The sequence below is a fragment of the Lynx canadensis genome, chromosome A2 (genome assembly GCF_007474595.2).
Source record: "Lynx canadensis isolate LIC74 chromosome A2, mLynCan4.pri.v2, whole genome shotgun sequence".
Lineage (NCBI taxonomy): Eukaryota > Metazoa > Chordata > Mammalia > Carnivora > Felidae > Lynx > Lynx canadensis.
The window spans coordinates 12,406,358-12,430,974 of NC_044304.2; the positions used below are offsets into that span (position 1 = coordinate 12,406,358).

Sequence of the window (24,617 nt, forward strand, 5' to 3'; positions counted from 1 at the left end):
AGAGAGAGAGAGAGAGAATGAGTGTGGGGAAGGGGCAGAGAGAGAGGGAGACAGAATCTGAAGCAGGCTCCAGGCTCTGAGCCGTCGGCACAGAGCCCGACGCGGGGCTCAAACTCACGAACCGCGAGATCATGACCTGGGCGGAAGTCGGACGCTTAACCGACTGAGCCACCCGGGCGCCCCTCTTAGCAATTTCCAAACACACATGCCGCAGTGTTAAGTATGGTCCTCAGGCTGTGCATTGCATCCCTGCTACTTGTTTACCTTATAAGCGGAAGTCTGTGCCCTTCGAGTCCCGATGCTTTAATTATCGTTGCTTAAAATGCATCCTAGTGTTTGGAGGCCTCTACCTTCCCTCTTCATACATTCCCCACCCTCCACCAATCTTCCGATTTCGTTTTCCAAATGAGCCTGATGACTGATCATTTTGTGGCATTTCAAAAAAAAAAAAGAAAAGAAAAACTTTTTTTTTTTTTTCTAAAGAAAAATGGGCGATGGGGGCAAAAAGAACTCCAGGAGGAATTCGATTTTGCAACCCCAGGTGCAGGCAGTAAAAGCACAACGCAGCTTCCAGGTGGCATGGGGGACGGGATGATGATCCCTGAGCTTTCCCCAGGCCCAACCGGCCTAGGGACCTTGCTCGTCCTTCCAGAAGGGATCCTTGGGCCGCCGGGGTGACCTCTACCCACTTCCGGCTTTCCTCCCAAACCGAGCACCTCCCCTCTGTCACCCAAGGGTCACGGCATCATTCTCCTTCAGTGGCTTCGCATGGGGGTCTTTCTGTGCAGATCAGGGCTGCACCAGGGGCCCTTGGAGAGGTGGCTCTCTAGCAAATAAGTCATTAGGCAGCACGAATAGCAGGAGTCAACTCCCCGTGGTACTTGCTTTAGAGGCTTAGTTCTCCTGGGCCACCAGCAGCTCCAGCACAGCAGCTCCGGAGAGCTGCTCCTGGTAGGTCCTGGCCTTTTTCCTTCAAGCTCTTCCTGTTCTGACTCTGGTCCCTCAGGCAGGAGAATTTTCCACCCTCTGCCTCCTTCCTAGGATCGGTGGTTTGTGGCTGGCCGGCATCTCCAACTTCTCTCACTGCTCCAAGGCTGGCACTGCGGGAAAGTCCCCTGGAGAGTGGGCTCCTGTTCAACCTCCCTCCATCACAGACTCCATTTATCCAGGTTTCCTGGGTGCACATGCCTGGAATATTCTGGTACAACTCAGTGAAGAGGGGAGGGGTGATTGCTTCCATTTTATGATGAGGAAACTCAAGACTTGAGGCTCGAGGTCCTAGGCCTCCTCTAGCCTAATTCTCTAGCATTGCAGTTTGCACCTTCTGTTGGGGCAGAAAGAGGGGCTCCTGGGGTTCTCAGCATTCGGACCAAAGTCTTAGGGCCACATCACTCCCCACAAAATCTTGCCCACGGAGATGGCCTTATGTTTTAGCACTGCCCCTCTTTGTTGGTATTTCAAGTACCTCCCCAACCCCAGCTTTCCTTCTCTGGGCTCTTTACCACACTTCCTGCCACAGGGCCTTTGCACATGCTGTTCCCTCTGGTTGCAAGGGGCTCTGCCCAGCGCACTCTTCCTTGTGTTTTGTTCTGCAGCTCAATCCTTAATTCTAAATAAAGACAGGATCCACCCTGCACGCTTGAGACCCATCTGCCCCCAGGACCACATCATAGCATGAGATTTTGGGCAGGGCCGACGGAGATCTTAGCTTTTGTCACGGCTCTATTTCTGGGGCAAGCCAGGGCCAACCTATAAGAAGCTGTAGTTTTCTCTCCCTCTGCCTGTCTCTTATAAGGACTCCTGGAATCGCACTTGGGGCCCCGGTAATCCAGGAAAATCTCCCTAGCTCAAAATCCTTAACTTACTCACATCTACAAAGCCCTTTGTGTTCGCCATCGTCCTCCAGACAAATGGAACCGATAGGATATAGAGAGATACACATAAGAGGAGATTTATTAGAACTGGCTCACACTGTCGTGGAGGCCAAGAAGTCCCGCCATCTGCCACATGCAAGCTGGCGAACCAGAAAAGCAGGCGGCGTAATTCAGTTGTCGGCCCGCGGCCTGAGAATCAGGGGGCTGAAGATTCCAAGTCCTGATCTGAGTCCAAAAGCATGAGAACCAATGTCTACGGGCAGGGGAAGAAGGATGTCTCAGCTCAGGCAGAGAGAGGGAAACCTTTCCTCCTTTTTTTTTTTGTCGTATTTGGGCCCTTGGTGGACGGGATGAGGTGTCGGGGACGGCCATCTGTTTCACCCGTTTCACCAATTCAGTCTCCTCCAGAGACACCACCCCGGACACACTCAGAAATCATATTTGACCAGCTATCTGGGTATCCCTTAGCCCAGTCAAACTGACACCTGAAATTAACCCTTCACAGCCCTTTTCCATACAAGGTGCATTCACGGGGTCCAGGGATTAGGGTTGGATATCTTTGGGGGCCATTGTTTAGCTTCCACAGAGGGTTTTCTTTCTTTTTTAATGTTTATTCATTAATTTTGAAAGAGGGAGAAAGAGTGTGTGAGCGGGAGAGAGGCAGAGAGAGAGGGAGCGAGAGAGAGAATCGCAAGCAGCCTCCATGCTGTCAGTGCAGAGCCTGACACGGGGCTCGGTCCCACAAACCGTGAGATCACGACCTGAGCCGAAATCAAGAGTCGGGTGCTTAACCAACTGAGCCACCCGGGCACCCCCCTCAGAGGGTTTTCCAGGCAAAAGATTCCATGATGGCTGACACGGGATCAGATTCAAAATTTACCTGCTGGATGTCCCACGTCTCAGGTACCTTCACGTGCAGGTGCTCTAAGGCTCTGCCTGCACCTCTTACTGGACTTATCGCCGTGGCACCACAGCCAGGCCCATCTTGGGGGGCTCAGTGTGTCTCACCCAGGGCCACCGAGCTAAGTGCCCATGCCGAGGGTTGAACGCGTGCCCCTCTCTCTGCCAGGCCCTTCTCGGTGACCAGTACGGCCCCTGTCCAGTCCCCACGCTGATCGAGGAGAAGGAGTGGGAGGCTCTGAGGGCCCAGCTGACCTCCAAGCCACGCGACCTGGAGTTGGTAGCTCAACACTTCCGGAGGGACGAGAACGCCGTGCCCCCCACCTACCTGCTGCAGGCCCTGGGCACCTCGGAGGCCTGTGGGCCCGAAGAGGCCACGCTGACCTCAGTGCTACGCTCTGGAGCCCAGGAGGCCCGGAGGCTGGGCCTCATCACCCAGGAGCAGTGGCATCGTTATCACTGGTCAGGTAAGGCCACTGGGACGCCCCCTCAGGGTCCACAGGAGATGCCCCATGTTCAAATGCGCTCATTGCATACTGTCCCAACACCACAGCCCGTACCTCTGTAAATGTCAAACCAGCCTAACTCCTGGATCCCTGGTTCTGGAAGGGGTTATTTGACTGATCCAAGAGTGCAGCCATGTTCTGGTTAATTCTCTGCCTCTTAGGACCCTCCTTTCTTCTCCTCCTCCAGCTCCTTCTCCCAGGGAGGCTCCTGGCTCTGGGGGAAGGCTTCTGAAATGACTTGCTATCCTGGTGTGTCCGAGACTTTCAGGGCTGAACCCAGATAGTCCTGGAAGATGTGAAACTGTGGATCACCTAATTTTAGCCCAACAGCCAGCCCCTGCTGGGGAGACTGGGTCCTCCAGCCCCCCTACGCCTGCCTCAGAGCTAGAAACCGAGGCACAGGAAGGGGTCTCCTTTGCCTGAGGTGGGGGATAGGGATTTGACCCGAGTCTATCACCCCGCTCCCAGTTGGCCCCTTACTTCCCACCTCTAGCCTCCCCCTCTGGTTCTTCTATACTCTGCACTGGCTACCAGGAAGGTTTTTGTAAAAATGTAACGTTTTTACAAGCCATTTCCCGGCTGTTTGCTGTCAGCAAGAAACAGGTTTTATTATCATTCACAGGTCAGATGTGTCCATTTACAGCACCACGACTATTAAGCATGTCAATTTCTCCACGACTATTAAGCATGTCAATTTCTCGTACTAAAAATATTAAAAACATGAACTCATTTTATCCACATATTAAATATATGGATTTAGGGGCGCCCGGGTGGCTCAGTCGGTTAAGCGTCCGACTTCGGCTCAGGTCACGATCTCGCGGTCCGTGGGTTCGAGCCCCACGTCGGGCTCTGTGCTGATGGCTCGGAGCCTGGAGCCTGCTTCCGATTCTGTGTCTGCCTCTCTCTCTGCCCCTCCCCTGCTCATGCTCTGTCTCTCTCTCTCTCAAGAATAAATAAAACATTAAAAAATTTAAATATGTGGAATTATATTATGAACGTATTAAATATATTGATTTGTTTAAATATATAGAATATAGTAATTTATGTTAACGGTATTTTAATTTTACTAAAATATATTGATGACAATATATTATATTAATTCTAGTAATGACATGTCCATTTTTAAAAATAAACTTTTTTTTAAGGTTATTTATTTATTTCGAAAGAGAGAGAGAGAGTCAGGTAGGGGCAGAGAGAGAGGAGGAAAGAGAACCCCAGGCAGCCTCCATGCTGTCAGTGCAGAGCCCCCCATGCAGGGCTCAAACCCACGAGCCGAGATTGTGACCTGAGCTGAGATCAAGGGTCGGACACTTAACCAACTGAGCCATGCAGGCGCCCCTTGAAAATAAACTTTTAATATGGGTGTAATTTTAGATTTTCAGGAAAATTACAGTGTTATAAAGCTACAAAAATAGTACAGAGTCTCTGCATGTTCTTCACACAGATAAGTTAACAACTTATGTGACCACAGTACATTTGCAGGAACTAAGAAGTTAACATCGGTACATGACGATTAGCTAGTCTCCAGACTTTATGTAGATTTCCTCAGTTTTCCCATCAATGTTTTTCTGTCCCAGGATCCCATCCAGGGACGTGTGTCACATGTCAGTTTCCTCTGGACTGTGACAGTTTCTCAGCCTTTCCTTGTTTTTGATGACTTTGACCATTGTGAGGAGCGCTGGCCACATCTTTTGCAGAATGCCCCTCAATCTGGGCTTGTCTGGTGTTTTCTCGTGGTTAGACGGGGGCTATCGGTTTCTGGAAGGAAACCTATCCCCCTATCCCATCATATCAGGGGTACCTGATGCCCACCTGACATCACAGGTGATGCTAACCTGATACTTGAGTTAAGACTAGCAATGACGTATCAATTTTGAATACGCCATTTATGTGAATAACAATGTTAATGGCTACTGTTTATTGAGCACTTACTGTGTGGCTATCGCTTGCTTTATGACTCAAAGACAAATACGCTAATTGCTTTCATAGAGATATCTGCCATTGGGACTGTAATCAGCGTCTGGGGTCTCTGCTTCGGGGTGGGCCCGGACTTGCGGTTCAGCCTTGTCCTTTCCCAGCTGTATCGACTTCTAGCAGGTTTGCAGCCTCAGTTTCCTCATCTGTAAAATGGAACTAGTCAGAGGTAGTACATTACAGAGCTGTGGTGGGGATCTTGTCCCCTGGTCTCGCCCCAGCCATGATCTCATTCAGTCAAACCTAGCCCATTAAGAATTTCCACTTGAGGGGTGGGTGCCTGGGCGGCTCAGTCAGTTAAGCGTCCAACTCTCGGTTTTCAGCTCAGGTCATGATCTCGTAGCTCGTGAGATGGAGCCCTGCATCTGGCTCTGTGCTCACAGCTCAGAGCCTGCTTGGGATTCTCTCTCTCCCTCTCTCTCTTCCTTTCCCCCCACTTGTGCTCTCCCTCCCTTCAAAATAAATAAACATTAAAAAAAATTTTCTAAGGAATCTCCGCTTGAAAGAATAAATAGAAACTCCTTGAAAGTAGCAGAAAGCACAAATGCATGTTCGCACCAGCGTCTTCCCAGCATATTTCCAGGCACCTTGAGCAGCTTTCCTCTTTCCATCTTTTTTATCCTGAAGTAGAGAGCCACAGGAAGTTGCAAAAAAAAAAAAAAAAAAACAGGAAGTAGCGCCCTGCATCCATTACCCAGTTTCCCCCAAAGTTAACACCTTGCAAAACTAAGGTACAATATGACGACCAAGAAGTGGACATTTTGACAACCAGAAAAAGCATCACTTTTACAGACGTGCATTTATGCTTGTGCACGTGTGCACATGTCTTTTGTCCTAAGAAATTATATCACCTGTGGGGCGCCTGGGTGGCACAGTCGGTTAAGCGTCCGACTTCAGCCAGGTCACGATCTCGCGGTCCGGGAGTTCGAGCCCCGCGTCAGGCTCTGGGCTGATGGCTCAGAGCCTGGAGCCTGTTTCCGATTCTGTGTCTCCCTCTCTCTCTGCCCCTCGCCCGTTCATGCTCTGTCTCTCTCTGTCCCAAAAATAAATAAACGTTGAAAAAAAAAAAAAATTTAAAAAAAAAAAAAGAAATTATATCACCTGTGTAGCTTTGAGTACCTGCCCCAGTCAATACGCAGGACTGTTTCCTCACTGCAAAGGTCCCTCCCACTACCCTTTGATTTATTGTTACTTGTTTAAGCTGATTTATTAGTTTTTAAGTGTTTGTTTATTTTTGAGAGAGAGACAGAGACAGGGACAGAGAGAGAGGGAGACGCAGAATCCGAAGCAGGCTACAGGCTCTGAGCTGTCGGCACAGAGATGATGCGGGGCTCGAACTCATGAGTCGTGAGATCGTGACCCACGCCGAAATCGAGAGTCAGACTCTCAACCGACTGAGCCACCCGTCTCCGCCACTACCCCTTCTAGAATCACACTCGCCCCTCCCCTCAACCCCCAGCCCCTGGCAACCTCTAATCCATCTCTGTCTCTATAATTGGTCACTTCATCGGTGTTAGAGAATGGGATCACACAGTCCACAGCCTGTTGAGATTGGCTTTGTTGCTTTAGCGTAAGGTGCTCCGTTTCCAATTATTTCATAGAAATTCCTGACAACAGCCTCATCAAGGGTAAGCTAGTGCATCCATGTTACAGGAGAGGTGCCGTGAGTTGACCAAGGTCACACAGCCCACAGGTGGCAGAGCAGACGGTCTGGGATTGACTCCTGCTGAAATGTGTCCCAGAAGGATCCCATTTCCGGACTGGTAGTTGCCTTTGCCCCTGACCTCCATTCACAGGGCTGAGGGGAGAGGGGAGTGGTGTCCCTCCAAGGAGGACTTTTGAGTGGCTCTTGTCTCTCTGGCTCTGAGACTGCGTCCTGTCTCCAAGGGCCTGACTCACTCAGCTGCAGAGACCTGGGAGCCTCTGCTGAGCCCAAGGCGGCTTAAAAAATAACTCCTCGGGTCTGAGTGCAGTTTCAAAACAAGGGCCTCCAAGGAGAAATCAGTGTCTGCTCTTGGCTCTGGAAAATACGGGTCCTGGGGCAGCTGCTGCGAGCTCTGGTACCGGGGTCGGCAAACCATGGCCCAGAGGCAAAATTTGGCCCGCCCACTTGTTTTTGTAAATAAAGTTTTATTGGAACACACTCAACTTAGTTTCTGCATGTCATCATGGCTGTTTTCACATTACAACAGCAGAGTTGAATCGTCGCAGCAGAGGCCATCCGACCTGTGAAGCCTAAAATATTTACTCTCTGACCCTTTACGGGAAAGCATGCTGACCTTTGCTCTCAGCCTCCCGGCTCATGAAAAACTTTCTCCCTGGCCTCCGTGGCTTTGCAGCAGCTATCTGAAGCCTCAAATGCCCTGCCTGCCCCTCTCGGCCCAGGATAGACAGATATTCTCATTTGTCAGTCTATCCGTTATGTGTCCATTTTTTCACTAAGATTGGAATACCACTCCACAAAGGCAACGGAGACCTTTATGCATTTTCCTCACTGCGAGATGCCCCGGCATGGACAGTAGAGGCTGACACAAGTGGGAGCTCCCTAAATGTTTGTTGAATGAATGTGTGATGGAGGCACCCACAACTAACAACATTGGATTCTTTTGATTGATGTGAAAGTCACGTAGCACGAAATTAACCATTTTAAAGTGAACAATTCAGTGCCTTCATAATATTGTGCAAGCACTACCTCTGTCTAGTTCCAGAACATTTCCATCACCCCCAAAGAAACTCCGTATTCATTAACGATCACTCGCTATCCCCTTCCCCCAGCCCCCCGGCAACTACCAGTCTGCCTTCTGTCTCCGGGATTTGTCTGTTCTGGATGTGTCATATAAATGGGATTACACAACAGGTGGCCTTTTGCGTCTGGCTTCTGTCGCTCAACACGATGTTTTCAAGGTTCATTCGAATCAGTGGTTCATTCCTTTCCATGGCTGAGTAAGAGTCAATTGTATGGATGGATCACGCTCTGTTTATCCATTCATCAATTTGACGGGCCCTTGGGTGGTTTCCACCTTTTGGCCACTGTGAATAATATTGCTGGGAGCATGGGTGTGCATGTGCCTGTTTGTCTGTGTTTTCAGCTCTTTTGGGTCTCTACGTAGGAGTGGGATTCCTACAGAAACCCCATATTTAACTTTTTGAGTTTGATGGTATTGTTTTATAGTCGGACCACTTGTCACGTACGATCTCTGTGCTGCCTACACCAAGGTTTCTTTGATTAATAATGACTAAATCAGGGGCACCTGAGTGGCTCAGTCGGTTAAGTGTCTGACTTCAGCTCAGGTCACGATCTCACGGTTTGTGAGTTTGAGCCCCACACCGGGCTCTGTGCTGACAGCTCGGAGCCTGGAGCCTGCTTCCGATTCTGTGTCTCCCTCTCTCTGCCCCTCCCCTGCTCATGCCCTCTCTCTCTCTCTCAAAAATAAATAAACAACAACAAAAATAATGACTAAATCAGCACTATTCTTGGTGCGAGCCCCGGACCAGCAGTCTTAGCATCACCTGGGAGCTTTTTGGAAATGTGAGCTCATGGGCCCCACCTGAACCTGCTGAATCAGAACTTCTGGAGGCAGACCCCAGCCGTATGGGTTTTTTGAGCCCCCGGGAGACTTTGGCAAACTATAGTCCTCTGGCCAAATTTGGCCCACTGCTTGTTTTTGTAAATAAAGTTTTATTGGAACACATTTGAGGGCATTAGTAACCATATTATCTATGGTTACGCCAGGTGACTCCGGCACACGTTAAGCGTGAGAATCAATATCCGTACCCCCTGAATATGTCTCTCAAGTGTCTCCACTCAGGCCAGCTGATCACACAATGATGACCATGCTCTCTTCCCATCTCCCCCACCTTTTCAGTCATCGAGTGGGAGATAGACCGGGGCCTGTTGAGCTTGACGGATGGAGACCGGGGGGCAACCATCTTCTTGAGAGAGATCCAAGACCTCAACAAACACATCCTGGAAGACTGCGCCCTCAAGATGGTGGACCGGCTCCCAGATGGCTGCCTGGACACAGACGCCCAGAACCTTCTCCGTGGCCTCAAAGGACGCATTGCCGACGTGCAGCCGGGAGTTCTCAGGGCTCACCACCTGCCGTGGAGCCGAGACCTGGTGAACCCTAAAAACAAGGCTCATGCTCGGTACCTGAAGGAGCTGGGGGAGCAGTTTGTGGCCAGGGCTAGCCACCAGGTCCTGGAGCACCTCCGGGAGCTGGAGGCGGGCAGGCAGGAGTTGGCGTGGCTCTACCAGGAGATCCGCCACCACCTGGGGCTGAGTGCCGAGGCCAATCGGACTTTCTGTGGGCGCCAGGAGCTCCTGGCCCAGCTGGGGCAGCGGCTCCAGCAGAGCGACAGCCACCCCCACTCTCCCCTGGTGCTCTTTGGACCCCCAGGCATCGGAAAGACAGCTCTGATGTGCAAACTGGCGGAACAAATGCCAGGCCTGCTTGGCCGCAAGACGGTGACCGTCCTGCGGCTTCTGGGAGCGTCACAGATGAGCTCCGACGCCCGAGGCCTGCTCCAGAGCATCTGCGCCCAGGTGTGCCTGGCCTACGGGTTGCCCCTGCCCCCTGCCCAGGTCCTGGAGGCCCACGCCAGGGTGGTGCAGTTTTTCCACACCCTCCTCCACACCGTCTCCTGCCGCAACTTCGAGTCCCTTGTGATCCTGTTGGATTCCATGGACGATGTGGATTCCATCCGCCGCGCCCGGAGGGTCCCCTGGCTGCCTCCCAAATGCCCCCCGAGGATCCACCTTATCCTCTCAGCCTGCTCAGGGCGCCAGGGGATTCTAGACACCGTGCGACAGACGCTGACGGACCCGGAGGCCTACTGGGAGGTGAAACCCCTCTCCGGAAACCAAGGGCAAGAGATGATCCAGCTCCTGCTGGCCGCCTCGAGGAGGACGCTGAGCCCAGGGCAGAGGGAACTGCTCTGGGCCAGCCTCCCAGAGTGCGGGCACCCAGGGCGGCTGAGGCTGGCCTTCGAGGAGGCCCGGAAATGGGCCTCCTTCACCATACCTGCCCCCCTGGCCTCCACGGCCAAGGAAGCCATGCACCACCTGTGTGCCCGCCTGGAGCAGACACACGGGCAGGTCCTGGTGGCCCACGTGCTGGGCTACATCGCGTCTTCCCGGTAAGTCTCTGTTGTTTACGCCTTTGTTTAGTTATTGACACAGAAGGCATGGCTTCTGATGGCTTAGAGCAGAGATTTGCTCCCTCACAGTTCCGGAGGCCAGAGTGTGAAGTCCAGGCGTCAAGGGCCGCGCTCCCTCTGAGAGCGCCAGGGGAGAATCCGTTCTGGGCTCTCCTCTTAGTTCCTGGTGTTGCCAGCAACCCGTGGCCTGTAGACGCATCGTGCCAACCTCTGCCTCCGCCTTCTCGGGGCCTCCTCCCTGGGTGTCTTTCTGTGTGACTTTTCCTCTTCCTGTAAGGACACCACTCACAGGCTCAGGGCCCACTCTGACCTCGTATGACCGCACTGTATGTTCATTACTTCTCTACAGACTGTTTTCAAATAAGGTCCCGTTCACGGGCTCTAGGTGGGCGTGAACTTGGGGACACTATTCAACCCAGCGCAATTCATGTATTAAAATGTTCACAGGTTTTTGGGGGTTTTTTTAGTTTATTTATTTTGAGAGAGAGAGAGAGAGCGCGCATACGCATACACACGAGTGAGGGAGGGAGGGAGGGGCAGAGAGAAAGAGGGAAAGAGAGAATCCCAAGCAGGCTCTGTGCTGCCAGCATAGACCCCAATGTGGGGCTGAACTCACCAACTGTGAGATCATGACTTGAGCCGAAACCAAGAGTCGGACACTCAACCGATGGAGCCACTGAGGGGCCCCTGAAGTTCACTCTTGTAACGCGTACAAGAGTTCAGTGGCATTTAGGACATTCACAGTGTGGTGCAACCACTATCCATCTCCAGAACATTCCCACCACCCCAAAGGGAAACCCCACCCCCATTAGCAGTCACTCCCCAGCCCCAGCCCCTGGCAGCTACCTACCTGTTTCCTGTCTCCATGGATCTGCCTATGGTATTTCTTTTGTACAGTTTTTACTTTGAAATACGTTGAAATTATAGACTAGTAGAGGAATTCCCGTAGTACAAAACAGTGCAAAAAATGCCCACACATCAGGGTTTCTCAGTCTTGGCACTGCTGATATTTGGGGCTGCATCATCGGTATGTGGGGGCCATCCTATACACCATAGGAAGCTGCGCAGCATTCCTGGCCTTGACCTTGGATACTAGTAGTGCCCCCCAGCTGTGACAACCAAAAATGTCTCAGAGTATTGCCAAGAGTCCCCTGCAGGCAGAATAGGCCCTAGTTGAGAACTACTGCTGTATGCCCTTCCCCCAGAATCACAGATTTGCCACATCAGCTTTCTCTCTCCCTGTCTCCCTTCCTCTCTTCCTCTAGCTTACTATCTATCATCTATCTATCTATCTGTCCATGTGTCTATCTATCCGTCCATGTGTCTATCTATCTATCATCTATTTATCCGTCCATGTGTCTATCTGTCCATGTGTCTATCTATCTGTCCGTGTGTCTATCTATCTATCTATCTATCTATCATCTATCCGTCCATGCGTCTATCTATCTATCTATCTATCTATCCGTCCATGTGTCTATCTATCTATCTATCTATCTACCTACCTACCTATCTATCCATGCATCTATCTATCTATCTATCTATCTATCCATCCATCCATGTGTCTATCTATCCATCTGTCCATGTGTCTATCTATCTGTCCATGTGTCTATCTATCTATCCATCCATCCATGTATCTATCCATGCAATGCATCTATCTATCTATCTATCTATCTATCCATCCATCCATGCGTTCTATCTATCATCTATCTATCTATCTATCCGTCCATGTGTCTATCTATCTATCATCTATCCATCCATGCGTCTATCTATCCATCCATGTATCTATCTATATATCTATCATCTATCTATCCGTCCATGTGTCTATCTATCCATCATGTATCTATCTATCCATGCAATGCATCTATCTATCTATCCATCCATCCGTCCATGCGTCTATCTATCATCTATCTATCCGTCCATGTGTCTATCTATCATCTATCTATCTATCCGTCCATGTGTCTGTCTGTCTATCTATCTAGCTAGCTAGCTAGCTATCCATGCATCTATCTATCTATCTATCTATCTATCTATCTATCTATCCATGTGTCTATCTATCCATCCGTCCATGTGTCTATCTATCTGTCCATGTGTCTGTCTATCTATCTATCTATCTATCTATCTATCTATCTACCTACCTATCTATCTATCCATCCATCCATGTATCTATCCATGCAATGCATCTATCTATCTATCTATCTATCTATCTATCTATCTATCTACCTATCTATCTATCCATCCATCCATCCATCCATCCATGCGTTCTATCTATCATCTATCTATCCGTCCATGTGTCTATGTATCTATCATCTATCCATCCATGCGTCTATCTATCTATCCATGTATCTATCTATCTATCTATCTATCCGTCCATGTGTCTATCCATCCATGTATCTATCTATCCATGCAATGCATCTATCTATCTATCCATCCATCCGTCCATGCGTCTATCTATCTATCATCTATCTGTCCATGTGTCTATCTATCTATCTATCATCTATCTATCCATCCATGCATCTATCTATCCGTCCATGTATCTATCTATCTATCTATCTATCTATCATCTATCTATCCGTCCATGTGTCTGTCTATCTATCCATCCATGTGTCTATCTATCTGTCTGTGTGTCTGTCTATCTATCTATCTATCTATCTATCTATCTATCTATCTACCTATCTATCCATGCATCTATCTATCTATCTATCTATCTATCCATCTGTGTGTCTATCTATCTATCCATCTATCCAGGCATCTACCATCTATCTATCTATCTATCCAAGCGTCTATCTATCTATCCATCTGTCCATGTGTCTGTCTATCTATCTATCTATCTATCTATCTATCTATCTATCTATCATCTATCCATCCATCCATGTATCTATCTATCTATGCAATGCATCTATCTATCTATCTATCTATCTATCCGTCCATGCGTCTATCTATCCGTCCATGTATCTATCTATCTATCTATCTATCTATCACCTATCTATCCCTCCATGTGTCTGTCTATCTATCCATCCATGTGTCTATCTGTCTGTGTGTCTGTCTGTCTATCCATCCATGTATCTATCTATCCATGCAATGCATCTATCTATCTATCTATCTATCTATCCATCCATGCGTCTATCTCTCATCTATCTATCCGTCCATGTGTCTATCTATCTCTCTATCTATCATCTATCTATCCGTCCGTGTATCTATCTATCTATCATCTATCTATCCGTCCATGTGTCTATCTATCCATCCATGTGTCTATCTATCTATCTGTCTGTGTGTCTATCTGTCTATCTATCTATCTATCCATCCATCCATGCATCTATCTATCTATCCGTCCATGTGTCATCTATCTATCTATCTACCTACCTATCTATCCATGCATCTATCTATCTATCTATCTATCTATCCATCCATCTGTGTGTCTATCTATCTATCTATCTATCCATCCATCCAGGCATCTATCATCTATCTATCTATCTATCCATGCGTCTATCTATCCATCCGTCCATGTGTCTATCTATCCATCCATGTGTCTGTCTGTCTATCTATCTATCTATCTATCTATCCATCCATGCATCTATCTATCTATCTATCTATGCATCTATCTATCTATCCGTACATCTATCATCTACCTATCTATCTATCTATCCCTCCGTGTATCTATCTATCTATCCATCCCTCGTGTGTCTGTCTATCTATCTATCTATCTATCTATCCATGTGTCTATCTCTCTATCTATCTATTATATCTACCTATCTATCTCAGTATCTAACTCAGTATCTATCTATCTCTGTATCTATCTATCTACACACATATACACCCACACACACACAGAGTTTTTTCCCTGAGCCATTTGAGAATTCATTACAGGCATAATATCCCTTTACCCTTAAATATTTCATGTATTTCTTAAGAACAAGGACAGCCAGAACCCCACGTCACCACAGGACAATTATAAGATTCAGGAAGTGTATCATAGATGCAATTATATTATTTAATATACAGTTTATAATGAAAATTTGCCAACTGTCTAAAAAATGTCCTCTATAGCTCCCCCCCCCCCACCTTGTCCCCAATCCAGGATCCCAACCAGGATCCTGTGTCGCACTTAGTCGTCAAGATTCTTTGGTCTCCTTTAATCTGGAACATTCCACCATCAGTCTTTGTCCTTTTGAAGAGTCCAGGTCAGTTGTTTTGTAGATCAGCGCTCCTCCACCCTCAACGGGGGATAGGCACCTCGGTCCTTGTTTTCGCAGAAAGAATTTGATTCAGCAGGTCTGGGGTGGGGCCTGGAATCCTGTGTTTCTCCCTCTGGCGACGCTGAAGCTGCTGGTCCAGAGCCGGGGCAGTTTGTAGCGTGTTCCTCCACCGGGCTTGGTCTGATGTTTCCTCGTGATTACATTCAGGTTCAACCTGAGAGATACTCAGCCCTTCTTGGGCACGGATTATCTTTCCCATTGTAAATTTGCAAGCTCCTCTCTGTATTTAATAAGCAATACACGGGGAGATCTCCGAAAGACCTTTTTACAGCCAAATGCTCTGAGGGATTGACTACCAGCATGCATCTACCCTTAATCCCAAGTTTGTGGCATGGGAATCCACAAGAAAGCAAATAGGAAAATCCAATTCAGTGTGTTTGTAGAGTTTCAAGGACGGAATGCTTAAAGGCGGAAAGTCTCAGGGCTGCGCGCTGTGATGTCATGATGGTCAAGAGCAGGACAGAGGAGTATGTCTGTCACACGCACCCAGCAGCCAGACTCCAGCCCCCAGGAGAGTAGAACAGAGGCCAGCTGGCAGACACACAAGCGGAAAGCTTTGCCTTGGTGCAAACGGCCGTCGGAAACACTCAAGCCCACCGTCAGAGGTGCCGGACAGAGAGGTCTCCCCTCTTCAGTTTCCTGGGCGATTTTTTCTTCTAGACCTTTGTTTGCCCTTTGCCCCAAATCAGTCAAGATGGCAGTGATCAGACCAGTGAGGGTCTGTTTGTTTCTTTTCCAGGCACAGAATCCCACTCTTGCTAGTGTGTAAGAAATAGGGCTTTATAAGGCCACGGGAAGAGCTCAGGGAATCCAGGGCCACCCAATTTCCAACTCCAGTGGGGCAAATCCCAGCTTTCATGTCACACCCCAGATTTTGTGACTGGTGCTTGCCACGCTCCCCCCCGCCCCCGGCAGAGTGGAGGCTGGGCCTGCTTCTATAAGAATACAAAGACAGACTGGGGAATGTTCCAGAAATAAGTGGTGGGCCACCAGGCCAACCTGACACAGCAGTCTACACGGAGGAGGTGGGTTGTCATGGGAACAGAAAGCCATGAGAGACAGAACGGACCTCTGGGTCTTCTCTGCCCATTGGCTTCTGTTCTGGACTCTTCCTTTGTCCTTCTCCCCCCCACCCCGCCCCCACCCCAGAACTTTCGCTTGCCTCAAGCTTCCATTGGCATCATTAGCTCCCATCTTAGAGAACTGGCAGCATCATACTGGCTCCTTCTGGAGTCCTGATTCCAAAATCTGGGGAGACAGAAATAATCGGCCTGCTTGGCCCCACGTCTGGCCTAATTAACAAAGCCCCGTGGGGTGTAGGACCTGCCGTCCCAGGGGCAGGAGGTTTATGGAGGGAGGGTGCCTGCCGGGGCTGTGATTTCGGGACCTCTCACTGCATGAAAACAGGCCAGTGTGCTGTGATGGTTGAGAGCCTGGCCCTTAGAGCAGAGCTGAGTCCTTCTAGACCAGTGGAGATTCTGGGGAGATTCTGCCCCCAGGGTTCACTGGCCCATGTGCAGGGACATTTCTGGTTGTCATAACTTGGCGGGGGGAGCTACTGGCATCGAGTGAGTGGAGACCAGGGATGCCACTCAGCACTCTGCAGTGCACAAGGACGGTCCCCACCGCAGACGATGATGGAGCCCCCGGTGTCGGCAGTGACGGGGCGAGAAACCCTGCCTTAGCATGAGAGAGACCCTGTATGCTGTCTGTTTCCATCGGTCTCTCTTTTTTTTAATTTTTTTTTTTTTGAGAGGGAGAAAGAGCGAGAGAGCAGGAGAGGGGTAGAGGGAGAGTGAGAGAGAGAATCCCATGCAGGCTTCACGCTGTCAACCCATAGCCCAACGTGGGACTCGATCCCACGACCACAAGATCACGACCTAAGCTGAAATCAATAGTCAGATGCTCAACCGACTGAGCCACCCAGGCTCCCCTCCAGCCACCTATCTATCTTCCTATCTATCTATCTATCTATCTATCTATCATCTCTCGTTCTCTTTTTCTATATATATGTATGTACATATATATAAACTCCTCTCAGAGCACCTGAGTGGCTCAGTCAGCTAAGCATCTGACTCTTGATTTCGTTGGTTTGGGCTCAGGTCATGATCTCGAGGTTTGTGAGTTGGAGCCCCTCGTCAAGCTCTGCGGAGCCTGCTTGGGATTCTCGCTCTCCCTCTTTCTGCCCCTCCCCCACTTGTTCTCTCTCTCTCTCTCTCTCTCTCAAAATAAACAAACTTAAAAACCAATCTCCTCCATCTACCCATCTTCCTCTGTCTCTGTCATGCTACTGGCTTCTAATGGGTGGAGACCAGGGATGCTGCTAAATGTCCCACGGCACACAGAGCAGTACTCACGACAGAGAGCGATCCGACCCCAAATGTCAGCAGTGTGAGGCCAAGAAACACGGTGCCTTCCCCACGCCTCCTCTGTACAGCGCCTGGCATCCATTACTCTACCCGTGGCTTTCTGGGTCCTGTTCTAGACGTTTCAAGGAAATGCAATCATAAGATAGGTGGTTTTTTGTGACCGATTTCTTTCCCTTAGGGTTCTGTTTCCAAAGTTCATCTGTGCTGTAGCACGTGCAGGGCTCTGTTTCTTCACGTGGCCGAAGAATATTCTATTGTGTGGATACAACCCTGTCTCAGGGTTGCTGTAACAAAAAATACCATAGAATGGGAGGCTGCTTTTTTAATGTTTATTTATTTATTTTTGAGGAGGGGGAGGAGAGAGAATCCCAAGCAGGCTCCACGCTATCTGCACAGAGCCCGATGCGGGGCTCGAGCCCACAAACCTCAAGATCCTCTAAAAACCAAAGAAGTCAAGGGTCAACCGCTCAACTGACTGAGCCACCCAGGCGCCCCTAGAGTTGGGAGGGGCTTCTAAATTTATTTCTTACAGTTCTGGAGGCTGGAGAGTCCAAGGTTAAGGTGCCGGCAGATACGGTGTCTGCGGAGAGCTCTCTCCCTGGTTCATCTTCTGGCTGTGTCCTCACATGGCAAGGGATAAGGGAGCTCTCGGGAGCATTAACCCCGTTCATGGGGTTCCACGTTCATGACCCAATCACCTCCCAAATGCCCTGCTCCCTAATACCGTCACCTTGGGGGATTAGGACCTCAACGTATGGATTTGCCCTAGAGACACATCCCCCATCCACAGCAACCACATTTTGTTCATCCGCTCGTCCGTTCAAGGATATCTGGACCGTTTCCGCCTTCTGGCTGTCGTGAACCCGGCTGATCTGAACAAGCGTGTGCAAGTTGTGGTTTGAACACCTGTCTGGAGTGAGATTTGAAAACCATAAATCTGATTCCGTTTCTGCCCCAAGTAACTCTTCCAAGGACTTCCTCTGGCTTTGAGGAAAGTATCCAAACTCCTTGCCAAGGCCTGCTGGATCTGGCTGCCTTCCACCCACCCCTGCCCCAGATCTCACGCCGGCCCCTTCCCTGCCACCCGACCCCAGCTCCAGTGGCGCCTTCTCAGAGGGACCCGCCTGCTCCCAGACCCCACTTACTGCTCTATTTCATGCGACATGGGTTGGGCTATTCTCTTCCTGGCAATCGGTGTTACCCAACCTCTCTGTGCTCTTTTCCTGTTATTTCCCACCTGGCTCTGGGAATGAGAAGACGAGCCATCCAACTCGAGCCTGAAAGGAGGGGACCCAAGCTTGATTTGTACTGAGGGTGTGTCAAAGAATGGGAAAGAAGCTTCTACCCTGAAGGAGGGGGTTTTCGGGAAGAGCCACAGGAGGGGTGCTATCAAGCGGATGGCCCCTCCCCCCCCCCCGGGTGTGGCTCCCAGGAATTCTGGTTTGGAGAAAGCTGTCAAGAGAAGAAAGCAGTTGGGGGGGGGGGTGGCATGGCTTCACCTGCAGGGGGAGTGTGGAGTCGAGCCCCAGGGACATTACAGCTGTGATAGTCAAAGATGATTGTGCTCGCAGAAGAGAGCCCAGGGGATGCCTCACCTTGTCGTATACTAGAGAACGCTACGTGAGCAGGTGTCTATGCATATGAAGAATGTGGCAGGTGTTCTGATCGAAAGGAAGGCTTCTGGGCGCCTGGGGGGCTCAGTCGGTTGAGCATGCGACTTCGGCTCAGGTGATGATCTCACGGTTCATGAGTTCGAGCCCCGCGTCGGGCTCTGTGCTGACGGCTCAGAGCCTGGAGCCTGCTTCCGATTCTGTCTCTGTCTCTGTCTCTCTCTCTCTCTGTCCCTCTCCCACTCGTGCTCTGTCTGTCTCTCTCTCTCAAAAATAAAAATAAACATTACAAAAATTAAAAAAAAAAAAAAAAAAAAAAGAGAGAGCCAGGAAGACTTCCGATCCACATCAGAGAACTAAACCCGCACTCACACACGAGGTGTGTGTACCCCACAAGGTGCACCCAGAAGCCAGCCTGCCTCTTTCCCTTGCTCTAAGGGGAACCCTGTTGCCCTCCCAGAAGAAACATGCAGGCCAGTCTCCAGCTCTTCCGGCCTGATGCTCTCAGGCGTCGGGAAGTCCTTCGGGTCCAGCACCAAAACTTCATCACCCACCCCCTTTAGGGCCGCTTCCTTCCTCTCGCTCTGTCCTTTCTCGGGCCAGGAAACACAGGCAAGGCTGGCGTGGGCACATTTGGTGCCTGCGTTGCCCTTCTAAATCACCTGCTGTCTCCCTCCCTATGCTGCCTGACTCATCTGAGGCTGGGGAGAGCCTGGTCCGTGGCTCTGTTAGGTGTGTGTGCAGAAGGAAAGGTCAGGAAGGTCTTCTGCGATGGGCACGGCTGTACCCGGGCACCCGTACCTGCTAGGCACCATCCAAATGCCGTCCCTCAGAGCGAACCTTTTGGGGGTGGGCAGGATGTTGTGCAGACAGCTGGCCACGTCTCTCTCCCTCTCTGGGCTGCTGTGTCCCCCAGCCACAGGAGACAGCGTGTTCCGGTGCCCGTCCCTCCTCCCCGCAGGCATGGGCTCTCAGAGGCAGAGCTGAAGGACGTCCTGTCCTTGGATGACGAGGTCCTGCAGGTGGTCTACCGGGACTGGACCCCGCCCAGCAAGGAGCTGCTGCGTTTTCCACCGCTGCTCTGGGTGAGGCTTCGCCGGGATCTGGGCCACTGCTTGGCCCGGCGGCCCGTGGACGGCTTCACGCTCCTGGCCATTGCCCACAGGTGGGTCCAGCGTGGCGGTAGCGCTCTCTGGGTGCCTGAGAGCGAGGACTCGTGCCTCGGGCGCCTCCTTGTTCCAGATCCTTCTTCTAACCCCGGTCCCAGCGAACCAGCGCAGCATTCAAGGGTTTCCACATCACCGACTCGGACACAACTAAGTTGTTTTTGAAACTGAGGATTGGGTCACATAACACAAAATTCACCATTTTCAACGGTACAAATTCAGTAACATTTAGTGCATCCACAATGTTGGGTAACCAGCCTCTCTAAACAGTTCCAGAACAATTCCATCCGCCCCCCCAAAGGACACCTCGTTCCCATCAGCAGTCACTCCCTACTCCCCCAGCTCCTAGAACCTGCTAATCTGCTTTCTGTCTCCATGGATTTGCCTGATCTGGACATTTCATATACGTGGGATCAGACAACATGTATACAGAAGGCGGGATGTCCCCTCAGCCTCTGAGCATGACTGGGGGTGGGGGGGAACAGCAGATGAGGAATATGCCCCCCCACCCCCAACATTTCAGAGTGGGGGGAAAAAAGAACACAATATTCAGGAGCATATGAGAACGGCCCTGAACTCCTAGCCTCTCTCGCCACCGGGCCTTTGCACATGCCATTCCCTTGCCCTGGAATACCGTCGTTTTCTGATTCGGTTCACCACACAGACTCCTACTTAACCTCTGAGGCCCAGCCTTTTGTGTCTGGCTTCTTTCCTCAGCATAAAGGTTCGCAGGCTCATCCGTGTTGTAGTGTGAATCGGGGTTTCATTCCTTTTCACGGCTGAGAAATAACCCGTTGCATGGATGGACCATATTTTGTTTATCTGTGCGTCCACTGATGGACACTTGGGTTGTTTCTTGGGACTGTGATCAGTGCTGCCGTGAACATGTGTGCACAAGTGTTTGTTTGAATACCTGCTTTTGCTTCGTTTTTGTTGTTGTTGTTGTTGTTTTTTAATTTTTTTTCAACGTTTTTATTTATTTTTGGGACAGAGAGAGACAGAGCATGAACGGGGGAGGGGCAGAGAGAGAGAGGGAGACACAGAATCAGAAACAGGCTCCAGGCTCTGAGCCATCAGCCCAGAGCCTGACGCGGGGCTCGAACTCACGGACCGCGAGATCGTGATCTGACTGAAGTCGGACGCTTAACCGACTGCGCCACCCAGGCGCCCCATCTTCGTTTTGTTTTTAAGTAGGCTCCACACCAGGCGTGGGGCCCAGCTCAGGGCTTGAACTCGTGACCCTGAGATCAAGACCTGAGCTGAGATCAAGAGCCCGACACCTAACCGACTGAGCCACGCGGGCGCCCCTGAACACCTATTTTTTAATTCTCTTGGTCTATACCTGGGAGTGGAGTTGCTGGGTCAGACAGTACCTTGTTTTATGTTTAACTTATTGAGAAACCCAAATGTTCCTTTTCCAAGTAACTTTATTAAAGGGGAAAGAAGAAAGATGGGCCAACTTATAGATAGATGTTAGGTAACCAATAGGACGGGTGGTCAGCGGAGGCTGAGCATCTGGCAGGGGCTCGGGAGGGACCCGCATTTGGGAACAGCCTCCTGGAAGGCGGGTGGCCCCCCTCTGAGCTCACCAATCGCCCAGGCCCAAGAGCCCGTGTCCCCTCTCTGCAGGCAGCTGGCCGAGGTGGTCCAAGAACGCTACCTGTCCGGGGTCGAGAGAGCCAAGAGGCACGGGGTCTTGGCTGACTTCTTCTCAGGGGCCTGGAGCCAGGGCACCAAGAAGCTCGTCACCCTGCCGCTCGTGGGGAAGCCCCTGAACCTGGACCGCATGGTGAGGTGTCTGCCTGGGGTCCCTGCTCTCTACCTGCAGTCTCCACCCTGCTGTGCAGGCAAGGTCAAGGCTGCCTGGCGAGGACCACCCGCTCCTTCCTTCCTTCTTTTCCACCCAGAATGCCATCCTGACCTCCTTCCTTTCCCTCCCCCACAGAAGGTGGGATGTCCCCTCAGCCTCTGAGCATGACTGGGGGGGACAGCAGATGAGGAATATGCCCCCCATTCCATGCCCCAACATTCCAGAGCGGGGGTGGGGGGGGAAGAATCACAATATTCAGGAGCATATGAGAAAGGCCCTGAACTCCTGGCATCTCCCACCTCTGGGTCTTTGCACATGCCATTCCCTTGCCCTGGAACACCGTCGTTTTCTGATATGGTTCACCACACAGACTCCTACTTAACCTCTGAGGCCCAGCTCCGATGTCCCTTGGATTCCCTGAGCCCCGAGTTCCTCCCTCTGCCCTGGCCCTGCCTGTGGTGGGTGTGGGACATCTCTGTCTGGAATTGTGTCCCCGTCCCCTCCAGTGTCACCTGTGCGTGGCTTGGCCCACGTTTGTGGAGCGAACGAATGAGCTTGGGTCATAGCAGCCTGGTTGTAGCCCCCTCCTCCTCTGCAGGTGGCCCCTCAGCCCCTGTGGTTCTCAGACACGGTCGCAAATGTGCGGAAGCTGAAGGAGATGCCTCATCACCTGGTCCACTCAGGCCGCCTTGAAACGCTGAAGCAGGAGGTTCTGGGTGAGGGTCGCACCCGTTTCGGAGGGGACTCAGTGGGTCCCAACCTTCCGCTGTGCTCCCGCATACGTCAGAATCCTCGACTCCGCTTAAGACAGTGGTTCTCACGAGGGGTCATTCTGTGCCCCCTCCCCCCCACCACCAGCAGGGGACACGTGGCAATGTCCGGGGACGTTTTGGTTGTCACAGCTCAGGGAAGGGAGTGCTACTGGCATCTAGTCCCAGCTGATAGGGCAGACGTGAGAAATGTGGCCTTAGAATGAGACCCTGTCTGTCCGTCTGTCTATCATATCATATGACAGATATGATATGATAATCTTTGTATTTAGCCGCCTATCACCCCTCTACCCACCCACCTTCCTATTTGTCTCTCTATCTATCCTTCTGTTCATCGCCGTGAGTCTCAACCAGGGGTGATTCTGCACCCAGGAGACTTTTGGCAACGTTCGTGTTTTTGACGATCACCCCCGGGGAGGTGCTATGGCGTCCGGTGGGTGGAGGCCAGGGGTGCTGGTCGGCCCCGCACAGTGCACGGCCCCACCGCAGAGAATGACGCGGCCCCAAACCTCAGCGGTGTCAAGGCCGTGAACCCCCAGAGAAATGGAGAGGTGAGAACCAGCCTCCAAGTATGAACTAGAAGGAAACATGTACCCCTACAATACCCCCTCCCCCCTCCCTGCCCACAGGCAGCATGAACTGGATTTCCTGCCGCGGCATCTCTGGAGGCATCGAGAGCCTGTTGGACGACTTTGACCTGTACGCCCCTTACCTGGACTGTCCGGAGGTCGGCCTGGTCCGGGAAGCCCTCCAGCTGTGCCGCCCGGCCCTGGAGCTCCGAGGCATGGGTGAGTCGGCCCGGCGGGGGGGGGCTTCACTCTGCACTGACTTCTAGAAGATCATTCTCCTCACCAAGACCCCAGCTGGATTTTCATTAGCCGGCACACCTTTCCTGTCTACGCCTGTGGGGTTTCTAGAATTTAGAATGGAAGCTGGAAGAGCTTTGGAGTGAAGCGTTTTCTAGAAAAAGGGCCAGATAGGAAAAATGTCAGGCAAAAATCGAGGAAATTCTGTCAATATTAATATAATAAGAGAGAAAACACGTTCCCCCAACTTTTTTTATTGATAACATTTGAAACAGAATGATAGTAGTTGAACGTGACTTTTTGTAACTCAAGTCTACTCAAGAGAAAGAAGGAGTGGGGCGCCTGGGTGGCTCAGTCGGTGAAGCGTCCGACTTCGGCTCAGGTCATGATCTCACGGCTCGTGGGTTCGAGCCCCACATCGGGCTTGCTGCTGACAGTCAGAAGCTGGAGACGGCCTCGGATTCTGTGTCTCCCTCTCTCTCTCTGCCCCTCCCCTGCTCACTCTCTCTCTCTCTCTCTCAAAAATAAACGTTAAAGGGGCGCCTGGGTGGCGCAGTCGGTTAAGCGTCCGACTTCAGCCAGGTCACGATCTCGCGGTCCGTGAGTTCGAGCCCCGCGTCGGGCTCTGGGCTGATGGCTCAGAGCCTGGAGCCTGTTTCCGATTCTGTGTCTTCCTCTCTCTCTGCCCCTCCCCTGTTCATGCTCTGTCTCTCTCTGTCCCAAAAATAAATAAACGTTGAAAAAAAAATTTAAAAAAAAAAAAAAATAAACGTTAAAAATTAAAAAAAAAAAAAAAGAGAAAGAAGGGGGCAATTTTTGTCCTAGGGGATGACATTTTGCCTAACCGGGGTTCAAAGTCGGTGTTTTAAGCGCACGGCTCAGTGACATCAGGCACTTTCCCACAGGTGGGCAGCCGCCACCACTATCTATCTCCAGAACCAGTTCATCTCGCAAAACTGAACCTGTGTCCCCATCAAACACAAACTCCTCAATTCCTTCCCCCAGCCCCGGGCACCTACCATCTACTCTCTGTGAATCTGACTACCGTAGGGACCTCATCCAAGTGGCCTCAGACAGTCTTGGCCCTTCCGTGTCTGCCTTCTTTCACTCGGCGTGATTTCCTCAGCGTTCGTCCATGTTGTAGCAGGCATCAGAATCTCCATCTTTAAAAGGCAGGAAAGCATTGCGTTGGGCCGATGGACCTCATTTCGTTTCTCCATTCCTCCACTGATGGACACTTGGGTCGTTTCTACTTACTGCCCGTTGTGACGAGTGCTGCTGGGAACACAGGTATACAAATATCTTTTCAAGACCCTGCTTAAAAAAACTCTCTGGAGTAGACACCCAGAAGTACAATTGTCAGATCAGATCGTAATTCGATGTTCATTTTTTCGAGAAACCACCATACGGCGGCTGCAC

General features: G+C 50.8%; 1 protein-coding gene and 1 non-coding gene across 5 annotated transcripts in view; one reads left to right on the top strand and one right to left on the bottom strand.

Annotated features, from left to right (window-relative positions):
• Positions 1–24,617, top strand: part of NWD1 (NACHT and WD repeat domain containing 1) — a 70,967-nt gene that overhangs the window by 10,537 nt on the left and 35,813 nt on the right. For all 4 annotated transcript variants that reach the window (XM_032591547.1, XM_032591538.1, XM_032591546.1 and 1 more), the window contains 6 exons: positions 2,944–3,241; positions 9,121–10,393; positions 19,608–19,811; positions 21,442–21,601; positions 22,221–22,338; positions 23,022–23,180. In XM_032591547.1, the coding sequence (XP_032447438.1) occupies positions 2,944–3,241; positions 9,121–10,393; positions 19,608–19,811; positions 21,442–21,601; positions 22,221–22,338; positions 23,022–23,180 (2,212 nt within the window). The remainder of the gene's footprint in view (positions 1–2,943; positions 3,242–9,120; positions 10,394–19,607; positions 19,812–21,441; positions 21,602–22,220; positions 22,339–23,021; positions 23,181–24,617) is intronic.
• On the bottom strand, positions 16,506–16,596 carry TRNAN-AUU. Its single transcript is given in 2 exon segments — positions 16,506–16,541; positions 16,560–16,596. It is a non-coding gene; the product is annotated as a tRNA-Asn (tRNA).